The 11,809-nt window shown below is 40.9% G+C and overlaps 1 protein-coding gene across 1 annotated transcript in view; it reads left to right on the top strand.

Moving 5' to 3' along the window:
- Nucleotides 1–612: 612 nt before the first annotated feature.
- l3mbtl2 (L3MBTL histone methyl-lysine binding protein 2) overlaps nucleotides 613–11,809 on the top strand; it is a 37,463-nt gene continuing 26,266 nt past the window's right edge. The window contains exons 1-8 of the mRNA XM_038992277.1: nucleotides 613–651; nucleotides 1,032–1,505; nucleotides 1,719–1,860; nucleotides 2,004–2,137; nucleotides 2,271–2,394; nucleotides 4,348–4,430; nucleotides 4,560–4,677; nucleotides 4,863–4,997. Of these exons, the coding sequence (XP_038848205.1) occupies nucleotides 1,131–1,505; nucleotides 1,719–1,860; nucleotides 2,004–2,137; nucleotides 2,271–2,394; nucleotides 4,348–4,430; nucleotides 4,560–4,677; nucleotides 4,863–4,997 (1,111 nt within the window). The 5' untranslated portion in view covers nucleotides 613–651; nucleotides 1,032–1,130. The remainder of the gene's footprint in view (nucleotides 652–1,031; nucleotides 1,506–1,718; nucleotides 1,861–2,003; nucleotides 2,138–2,270; nucleotides 2,395–4,347; nucleotides 4,431–4,559; nucleotides 4,678–4,862; nucleotides 4,998–11,809) is intronic.

Here is an 11,809-nt window from a genome sequence, read left to right as displayed (position 1 = left end):
CCCTGGATGATTGACTTCTGTGGGGTTGATGCGTGAATAATGTGATGACCCTGTATCTACAAATCTTTTTAAAACCCTGTTTTAGCTGTGTGTGTGCAATTTGGTGCCTCTATCACCAAAGTTACAATCCAAAAACATAGCTGCCTTACTACATGGAATTTTATGGCTCAGCTTCCAACATTATAACATCTATGGCACAATATGGGCCAATAATTGAAGGTAGTGCTTTCAAAGTGGGTTATATTATATATCATTTGTAAGGTAATTTCATGACCTTTCAGAACCACTTGTCAAACAAAGTTTCAAATGTATCAGGGGTTCATTTTTAAAGAAACTTATACATGTAATTCTAATATGTACCCTAGAGGTCAAAGGTCAAAGTTATGTTGACCTGAGCATTCCTGAAAAAATGTCAGATGGATAACTGTGAATCTAAGCGTTCCAATGATATATGATTAGAGGGTATATGTGAGCAATAAATTGTTGATTGATATATAAGTTGATCGATTACATTGGTTAATTGATTGGTTGATCATGCCAAAATATTTCTGATCATACAATACCACCAGTCCAGATCGCAGCGGCATGCCTGAAGCAGCTGAAAACTACAACTCCCAGAATACCTTTCACAGGAATAAACACGAAGAAGCGGTAGGTGACTAACATGTGTTACTGAGGCTGATTTTGCAAAGTTGCTTTTAAGCGAAGAGATTCAAGTGTACATTGCTAGAATAGTAATAAACGAAAGTTAAGATTGCTTTTACAGTGTTGGTGAGTGGTAGAATAGATTCGGGGAAACACATAGCGAGGTTACTGCACTAATACTCTGTTAGCTTGCTAGCTAGCAAGGTAGCAAACTAATGTGTTAATTGTTGAATGCCACTGGATGTGCAATCAGCACTTATGTTCGATATTAGAGAAGAAATTAAGATTTTGTTTAAAGTATAGAATACACTTCTGATGCAAGGAGCACAGGTCCCCTTTTAACCAATAATGTGATGTCAAATTCAATCTTGCCACTTTGGTTACAGAGTGCAGCCCCAGGAGCAGTGGTATGACATCACACGAGACAACAAGAAGGAACTGCCTGACATCATTCTCAAAAGAGTCCAATCACGTGCCAGAAGACGATGCCCGACCGCTGTGTGGCGTATGGGTGTGGCAAGTCGTGGGATGATGGTGTTACTCTGTACAATTTCCCCAACAATGACACAGAGGAGTTTCACAAATGGGAGAAGCAGGTCCAGCGGACACGGAGCAACTGGACCGCCTCGCCGAACTCCCAGCTTTGCTGTGAACACTTCGGTAAGGAGTGTTTTGAAAACAAGCCCTACCCCGTCCTTAAGGCTCTCGCTGCCAAAGGACAGCTGAAGCTGAAGTATGGGGCTGTCCCCACAGTGTTCATACGGCCCCCCTGCACCTCCTGTGAGGGCTTCGGCTGCAACGTGTGCACCCCCAAAGCCCAGAGACGTGGCGTCCCTGTAGAACCACAGGAATATGACATGGTGAGTCTGTGACCGTTAGTGTTGTGTGTCAGTGTCCACCTGACATTGAGAAAAAACAACAAGCGGTAGCTTGATAGATTTGTAACATAAGGTTGATAATCTGTGATGTTAATGACAGTTTATTTAATAGCTAAAGCACAGTTCCATGTTTCAGAATAGTTCAAATCATACATGACCCTCTCTCTTACCCAACCTTGTTCCTCTCTCTGAAAGGAGGATGTTGAGGGGGGCCCTCTGCAGTCGGATGACACTGACGCAGAGGATGACGATGAAGATGACGATGAAGATGATGAAGATGAGATGGATGATTATTTTGGAGATTACTACTCTGCTCTCACTATAGATGACGGACCGGGTGAGGAAAGACTGCGTTAGCCTGTTGATATAAAGTTAATTAGTTAGCCTGCTGATATAAAATTCCAGGCAAGGATACTCATCATGGATCACCAAAACCACCGATCCGTTCTGTAACATATTCTCATCCTCTTCCTTACACAGTGGTGTGTGAGATGTGTGGCTTCAGCGGGACCAGAGACACCTTCTATTCCAAGACCAAGCGTTTCTGCAGCGTCTCCTGCTCCAGAGCCTACTCCTCCAACTGCAAGAAGTCCTCTATCCTGGCACGACTTCAGGTGAGAGAGAATATCTTTCTGTGTGTTACAGGTGGTGAGGCTAGATGTTTATAGACTGTATACTGTATAGCCTTTTATAAAGCCTTTTATATAGCATCACCCTTGTCTTCACTCAATGTTTTATTTTCTCCAGGGAAAGCCTCCCACCAAGAAGGCCAAGGTGCTGATTAAGACTGCCTGGTCCACTCAGATGGGGAACATGATTGCTTCTCTGGGAAGCAGTCAGGACAACAGCTCCAGCTCTACTGGACAGGATGGTGAGACCACTTGGAGGGCTTTTCCATTGCTGGGGTAGTGGAAAAGCCAAACTTTTAATTTGGCTCTATACTTCAGCTTTTTGGATTTGAGAGAAAATTTTTCATATGAGGCGACATTGTCATATCTGTTTTGCGGTTTAGAAATGAAAGCACTTTATATATCTTGTCTCCCCATTTGAAGGTGTCATAAGTATTTTGACAATTTCACTTATAGTGAAAAGTTTAAGATTTGGTTCCATATTCCTAGCACACAATGACTCCATCAAGCTTGTGACTCTACAAACTTGTTGGATTGTTTAACCTTTATATAACCAGGCAAGTCAGTTAAGAATTCTATGCTGGGCCAATTGAATGCTGCTCTATGGGACTCCCAATCATGGCCGGTTGTGATACAGCCTGGAATCGAACCAGGGTTTGTAGTGATGCCTCTAGCAATGAGATGCAGTGCCTTAGACCGCTGCGCAACTCGGGAGCCCATTTGCAGTTTGCTTTGGATTATGTTGTGCCCAATAGAAATTAATGGTAAATAATGTATGATTACGGATAATCATGAATGAATCGTGAAAAATGATGAGTGAGAAAGTCCCCATTAGCTGTTGAAGAAGCAGCAGCTATTCTTCTTGGGGTCCACACAACATAGAACATGACAAAATACACAACGCTAATGGACAGGAACAGCAACACACATTTAAACTAAGAACACTACGACTAAAGAACAATATGACTGTTTTTTTAAAGAAGGAGAAAATAAATACAAATAAATAATACTGAGAATAATGTGTGTGTACACGTTATTCCTTGAGATGTTTTTTATATATATATATATCAATCACACTACTGTTCAAAAGTTTGGGGTCACTTAGAAATGTCCTTGTTTTTCAAAGAACAGCTAATTGTTTTGTTCATTAAACATACACTTGATCAGAAATACAGTGTAGACATTGTTAATGTTGTAAATGACTATTGTAGCTGGAAACGGCTGATATAAAAATATTTTTTTTTTTTTTTTTGTTAAAATAATGGAATATCTACATAGGCGTACAGAGGCCCATTATCAGCAACCATCACTCCTGTGTTCCAATGGCATGTTGTGTTAGCTAATCCAAGCTTATCATTTTAAAAGGTTAATTGATCATTAGAAAACCCCTTTACAATTGTTAGCACAGCTGAAAACTGTTGTTCTGATTAAAGAAGCAATAACACTGGCCTTCTTTAGACTAGTTGAGTATCTGGAGCGTCAGCATTTGTGAATTCGATTACAGACTCAAAATGGCCAGAAACAAATAACTTTCTTCTGAAACTCGTCAGTCTATTCTTGTGCTGAGAAATGAAGGCTATTCCATGCGAGAAATTGCCAAGAACCTGAAGATCTCATACAACGCTGTGTACTACTCTCTTCACAGAACAGCGCAAACTGTCTCTAACCAGAATAGAAAGAGGAGTGGGGGGCCCCGGTGCACAACTGAGCAAGAGGACAAGTACATTAGTGTCTAGATTGAGAAACAGACGCCTCACAAGTCCTCAACTGGCAGCTTCATTAAATAGTACCCACAAAACACCAGTCTCAACGTCAATAGTGAAGAGGCGACTCCAGGATGCTGACCTTCTAGGCAGAGTTGCAAAGAAAAATACATATCTCAGACTGGCCAATTAAAAAGAAAAGATTAAGATGGGCAAAAGAACACAGACACTGGACAGAGGAACTCTGCCTAGAAGGCCAGCATCCCGGAGTCACCTCTTCACTGTTGACGTTGATACTGGTGTTTTGCGGGTACTATTTAATGAAGCTGCCAGAATTAAGTATACATTGACAATATTAGTTAAAACATCACACCATTGCCGCCAGGAAGAAAAATCCTCTCAATCATTATATGTAAGTTAGAAGAGGGGAAACATTTAGTTCCTTTCTGAGACAGACCTGTGTTAGTTCTCCCTTTTCCCCTTGTCATATAGTTGCAGCAACAGGAAACTTTGACTGGGGTGCTTACCTGGAGAAGGCAGGCTCTCTTGCTGCTTCAGTGGCCTGCTTCAGACATGCAAGTCTTCCTTTGCACTTATTACAATACTATCCTATTCCATTTTAAAGTTGCGTAGCAATAAATTGCTTTCTTTATTCTACTGGTGAACCAACGTTGCCGCTGTACCCCTCCATTCCACCCCTTCAGGCGCCACTCTGTGCCCAGTGGGATGACATCACAGTGAGGTTAAAGGTAGAGGTCCTGAACACTAGTGCCATCCTGCCCAGTAAAGTGTATTGGATCGCCAGCATCATCCAACTTGCAGGTCAGCCAAATACTCTGAAACTGATTGATGGAACATCTAAAAATGGCACCCTATTCCCTATATAGTGCACTACACAGGGAACAAGGTTCCATTTAGGAGGCATCCCGAGACATCAAACATTATTATTATTTTTTTTTTGTCATTGACTGTATGCTAGTTTACCTCTTCCTCCCTCTGTTTTCCAGGCTATAAAGCTCGGTTGAGGTACGAGGGCTTTGAGGAGGACAGCAGCCAGGACTTTTGGTGCAGCCTGGGTTCTGGAGACATGTACCCCATCGGATGGTGTGCCATGACCGGCAAGCTGCTGGTGCCACCACAGGGTGAGTGACCTCCACAGGTATAGAGTACTATAGGTCTAAAAGTTAACATTTATGTAAAAAAAATAAAAAGTGGGTAATATGAGATCCCTTTTTTAAGCAGTATCTGAAGAAGTGCAACAATTTGATTACACTTACAAAAAGAAAATGTGCGTTCATTAAATGTTTTGCTAGTGGATCAATACAGTGCATTCAGACCCCTTGACTTCTTTCACATTCTGTTACGTTACAGCCTTATTCTAAAATTGATGAGGACACATTTTTATTTAATCAATCTACACACAATACCCCATAATGACAGGTTTTTAGACATTCTTGCTCATTTATAAAAAATGTAAAACCGAAATACCTTATTTACATATGTATTCAGGCCCTGGTCACTGATGGTCCTCAGTCACATTCACTTTATCTTGGATTCCACAACAACATTGGAATCTAAAACTATCACTCTTCCAATTGTACTCTTGTTTAATTGTTGCACTAGCTGAGGAGGTTAGACCCATGGTTCGTTTGCTTAATTGCAGTGGCGTGCCGTGGGCCTGGGGCCTGGGCCTTCAGTGAGGTACTACACAGTCCCACCCGAATTAATCCACCTCATTATGATGCCATGGCTCTAGAAACTATACATTTAGACAGAAACGCAGTATAACCAGGCGTTGCGTCACCTTGAAATTGACAAATTGACATTTTTGGGTAAACAGTGTTTACCTAAAAACATGACACAATCAATGAGTCTTTTCAATATTTCCCTTCACCTTTTCATTGTGCAGCTCCGTTGCCCTGCGCGTTTGTTCTTTGAGCTGTAGATCCACTCCGGTGTCCCCAAAAGTTTTCAAAAGCACCATTGCTTGTTAGTGCCCAGCCGTACTTTGGTGTCTCGTTGCTGCCTTGGTTAGACAACTCAAGTTTGCAAAGCCAGTGTGGCTCCAAACACCAAATCGATCACTTGCAAATAATAGGCATTCCCAGCAGTACAGTTTGCAGTGCTTCTCGGAGCCAAGGAGCCTGTGAGCCATTGACAGCGCTCGTAGTTGAAACTTTGAAAGTGGCGAGCGAACGAAGCACTTTCCCGCCTGTGACAGGCTTTGTGGCGTCGGGCGACCTCTCCTTACAATGTCTAACTTTTCTTGAAAAGTTCGTCTTGAGAATGGCGTTATAATTATATCCTCGACCAAATCGATATCTTTTCCTCCTTCCGCCATTGTGGGTTGAAAAAACAGCTTAGTAGTACGCGAATTAATTCGTTTATCAAATTCAGTTTCCTAGATCTCCATAGGACCTGCCTCTCAATATTGGTAATCCAATCAAAAGACGTGCACGCACTACGCCTGCTAGCTGGCTCCTGTGTAACACTGGAGCCAGCCAGAAGGCGTACAATAGCCAACTCTAAAGCTGATTGGTTGACACTACATTTTCATTTCCATTCACTATAAGCTACAAGCGCCCGCACTGTTGATTCTGAAGGCCTGAGGGCAGATTTTAGACCCCTGGCAACACATGATGGCTGAATATGATTGGATAAAAGATCTAACATAAAGACCAGCCCTCAAAATCTCAACCTGGGGCTGGAAGCAGTGCAACCAAGAGGAAAGCTATGAAATGAAGAGTATAACTCTTACTCTGGGGAATAATTTAATACATATTTGTGGGAAAATATATTTTAAAAAAATATATATATTCTGATGATGTTTAGGCCAGCAGAGAAGGCCTTTTTTATTTTTTTATTTTTTTATTTTTTATTTCACCTTTATTTAACCAGGTAGGCTAGTTGAGAACAAGTTCTCATTTGCAACTGCGACCTGGCCAAGATAAAGCATAGCAGTGTGAACAGACAACAACACAGAGTTACACATGGAGTAAACAATAAACAAGTCAATAACATGGTAGAAAAAAAAGAGAATCTATATACAATGTGTGCAAAAGGCATGAGGTAGGCAATAAATCGAGTAATTACAATTTAGCAGATTAACACTGGAGTGATAAATCATCAGATGATCATGTGCAAGAAGAGATACTGGTGTGCAAAAGAGCAGAAAAGTAAATAAATAAAAGCAGTATGGGGGGTGAGGTAGGTAAATTGGGTGGGTAGTTTACAGATGGACTATGTACAGCTGCAGCGATCGGTTAGCTGCTCGGATAGCAGATTTTTAAAGTTGTTGAGGGAGATAAAAGTCTCCAACTTCAGAGATTTTTGCAATTCGTTCCAGTCGCAGGCAGCAGAGAACTGGAAGGAAAGGCGTCCAAATGAGGTTTTGGCTTTAGGGATGATCAGTGAGATACACCTGCTGGAGCGCGTGCTACGGGTGGGTGTAGCCATCGTGACCAGTGAACTGAGATAAGGCCCTGACGGCCCACCACTGCTTAATTGTACATATCCAAAATGCTAGTTGTCCATTTGTATACTGTTATTTCATTGTTTCCCCCTAAGGACATTTGTAACAATTTACCAAGACTGGGGCTGACCCTTTTCATAGCCTACTGCTTAATTTAGAATGTTTCTCATTACTCAGCCATGTGGCGACACCTAGTGGACTACATTCATATTATGGCCATTGAAATGCCACCAATCACTGTTAACATTTTTCAATATCTGAAGCTGAAGGTTATACTCTTTTATTTAAAGTGTGACCAAAACCCAAATTGTACACTTACCTACTGACATATTTTTTTAATTTTATTTCAAGGGCATTTGTAACTTCTTTCCTAGGTCGGTTTGACCTCACTGTACATGTTTAGGGTAATCAACGGATGCTGAGTAAGAGAGAATTTCTGCTGCTTGTCTCGTTCATAACGACAAGTTTAAAATTAGTAATTTTTCTCTTTTTTTTTTCTTTGAATGGTGTTGTACTATCACATGTATTTTATTTTAGTGTATGTTGGGAATGTTGAGAGTGGGTGGGAAGGTAGGTTATGTTGGCATTATCCAAAGATTCTTGTGCTCTGTTTCTCTAAAGGATTTGAGTTTCTCTCTCAATCTCTCTTCCTCATTTTTCTTCATTTGACTTCTCCTCTTCTAAGAATTCATGTCTAGTTCAACAACAAGTCGGCATGGTATTTTGGGGCTTCCAGTCAGACTGGTGACATGGAACATTCGCAGGTTGTGGAGTGCAAATTAAGAGCTCCAGAGTATTTTCACATCTGAACAGCCTGAATACTGATAGGTGCGTTTCTTGAAGAAATGCAATATGTGTTAATGACCATACTAGATTGCGTAAAGCCTGGGTTGGACTGGTTTTTCATTCTAATTTTAATGGCAAAGCGCAATAGTGATTCACAAACGAGCACAGTTTTCACCCTCTCAGATCATTTCAGATCCTGGAGGATGTTATACAATAGTTATTGGACACTCTTCCAGACCCCTGTAATACTTGCAAATGTTTACGCCCCTAACTGGGATGACACTAGATTTAAGACATCTCTTTTAGCCTCTCTCCCTAATCTTGACACCCACCGCCTCATCTTCGGCGGGGACTTTAACTATGTTATTGAACCATGACTCGACCGGTCTAATCCCAGAACACTTACTCCTTCCGGGATGTCAAAAGCTCTTTCTACATTCACGACCCAAATGGGTTGTGTTTATCCATGGCACTTCCCTCATCCGTTCTCAAAAGACTTCTACTTTTCTCATGTTTATCAAGCCTACTCCCTCATAGACTACATTTGTTTTAGAGTCCTTCTCCCCTCAGTTAAAACTACAGAATATTCTGCTATAGTCATTTCGGACCATTCTCCCCACATTCTGGACTTAGCTCTTACTCCGAATGCAAAAAACAGTTGACTTGGAGATTTAACATGGCCCTGTTGTCTAACAAATAATTCTGTAACTTTTTATTTCAACCAACATAAACGTATTCATTCAAAGGAATAAAAATAACAACCCCTCCCCCTCTCTTCTTTGGGAGACTTTCAAAGCTGTATTACGGGTAACGATAATTTCTTATAATGCTCATTATGTCAAACAAACAACTGAAACGTCAAGAACTGCTGGACTCAATCCTGGCAATAGACCGCCAGGATTAAACTTCACCATCCCCTGAATTATACGCAGAGAGGTTGAAACTTCAAACTGAATTTAATCTGCTTTCCACTGATAAAGCAGAGTTTCTGTTGCAACAAACAAAGGGGACGTACTACGAATATGGTGACAAGGCCAGCCGCCTTTTGGCACACCAACTTAAACGCCAGTCAGCATCTCAGTTATATAACTCTTACCGTAATCTTACAAGTGATCCCTCTAATATTTATTCAAGTTTTGTCATTTTATTCTAACCTCTACAAATCCGAACCCCCATCAGATAATACGGCAATAAACAACTTTTTAGATAACTTGGATATTCCATCCATTTAGTATGGACATCAGTGAAGTTCTGGACAACCCTCAACATCTAGATGAGATAACAAAGGGTCTAAAGTTAATGCAAAGTGGCAAGGCCCCAGGCCCTGATGACTTCCCAATTGATTATTCAAAAAAATTCCCAGATCAACTCGCCCCATTACTATTAGATATTTTCACCGACTCGTTATCACAGGGCTCTCTCCTCACGACGCTAACTCAAGCCTCCATATTACTTATACTCAAGAAAGATAAAGATCATTTCACTTTTGAGCTCTGATGTTAAACTATTAGCTAAGGTTCTAGCATGCCGTTTGGAACCCTGCCTCCAGGATGTCATATCTGATGATCAAATAGGTTTCATCAAAGGGCGACAACTGTTTTCCAATGTACGTCGTCTTTTGAACATTTATACTCTCTCCAGACCCTACAATTGTTGTGTCTCTTGATGCGGAGAAGGCTTTAAACCTGGTGGAGTGGGATTATTTATTTCAGTTTTGATAAGATTTGGTTTTGGGTCCAATTTCATCTCATGGATACGTCTGCTCTATTCTGCTCCTACGGCTAGCGTTCACACCAACTCTCAACATTCAAATACTTCCGCCTATCCAGAGGGACCCGTCAAGGGTGCCCTATGTCTCCACTCCTTTTTGCACTTGCAATAGAACTGCTTTCCTTGGCCTTAAAATGATGATGATGATGATGATCATTCACTGGAATCCACAGAGCTGGTGAAGAACACAGTGTGTCACTGTACGCAGATTATCTACTATTATATATCACTAACCCTGTGAACTCTGTCGATAACATACTGCATATTTTAAACACATTTGGATCATTCTCAGGTTACAAATTGAACATTCAGAAAAATCTATGTTTTCCCATCAACCCCACTACCTTTACGCCTGTCGTTTTTCCTATTGAGGTGTGGCCTCTGGCTACCCTCCATAAAATAAACTTAGCAAGTCTAGTCACATGAGTTAAAGCAGACTTACAACGCTTGGATAGTCTGCCTCTCTTCTTAGCTGGCAGAATCCAATCTGTTAAAATGAACATTTGACCTAGGTTTCTGAATTCTAGATTATATGATATTATTCTTTCCTTTGAACCCTCTCCAATCAACAAGGACTCCACATCCTCATATGCTCGGTTACGTTTCATTCAGTTCAAGGTCTTGCACAGAATTCACTACACCAAAGGAAAAACGTAGTAAATTCCTCCCAGACACAAATGACACGTGATAAATGTTCAATCACTTCGGCAGACCACACCCATATGTTTTATTCATGTTCTAAGCTGTCTGAGTATTGGTCATCCTTTTTTAATACTCTCTCTAAAATGCTAGATATTGACCTGCAGGCTTGTCCTTTGATAGCTATATTTGGAGTTCCATCTTTGTTGCCTAGTCTCACTAAAAGTAAAGCAGACGTTGTAAAGTTTGCTTCCCTCATACCCTGCCGGCAGATCTTGCTTAATTGGAAATCCTCCAAACCTCCCACTGTATCAGCCTGGTTGAAAGATCTAATGTCTTTTCTACACTTAGAAAAAACACTTTGAGAGTTTGTACTGATAACTTTTTCTTGAGATGGCAGCCTTTAATTTCCTTTTTTGAACAGTAGCCTTCCATTGATCAGGAGTACGAATTTTGGCCAACAGGGGATATGAGAGGGTGTGGGAGGGAAGGGATAGTATGTTTTGATATTTTAGATGTATTTTTTGTATGTACAGTACCAGTCAAAAGTTTGGACACATCTACTCATTCAAGGGTTTTTCTTTATTTTAAAAATGGAATAGTAATAATAGTGAAGACATAAAAACGATGAAATAACACATATGGAATCATGTAGTAACCAAAAAAGTGTTAAATGAATCAAAATATATTTGAAATTCTTCAAAGTAGCCACCCTTTGCCTTGATGACAGCTTTACACACTCTTAGGCACAAATAGCCCTCACCAAGCCTGGAATTGTGTTGGGTCATTGTCCTGTTGAAAAACAAATTTATAGTCCTGCTAAGCGCAAACTAGATGGGATGGAGTATCGTTGCAAAATGCTGTGGTAGCCATGCTGGTTAGTGTGCCTTGAATTCTAAATAAATCACAGTGTCACCAGCAAAGCACCATCACACCTCCTCCTCCATGCTTTACGGTGGGAACCACACATGCAGAGATCATCTGTCCACCTACTCTGCGTCTCAAAGTCACGGCAGTTGGAACAAAGAATCTCTAATTTGGACTCATCAGAGAGATTTCCACCTGTCCATTGCTTGTGTTTCTTGGCTCAAGCAAGTCTCTTCTTATTATTGGTGTTCTTTAGTAGTGATTTCTTTGCAGAAATTCGACCATGAAGGCCTGATTCACGCAGTCTCCTCTCAACAGTTGATGTTGAGATGTCTGCTATTTGAACTCTGTGAAGCATTTACAGTTGAAGTCGGAAGATTACATACACTTATGTTGGTCATTTAACTTCTACTTCCTCCC

This window comes from Salvelinus namaycush, chromosome 4 (assembly GCF_016432855.1).
Source record: "Salvelinus namaycush isolate Seneca chromosome 4, SaNama_1.0, whole genome shotgun sequence".
Lineage (NCBI taxonomy): Eukaryota > Metazoa > Chordata > Actinopteri > Salmoniformes > Salmonidae > Salvelinus > Salvelinus namaycush.
Note: the sequence above shows the minus strand (reverse complement) of the source record. Positions and strands in the feature narration are given on the sequence as shown.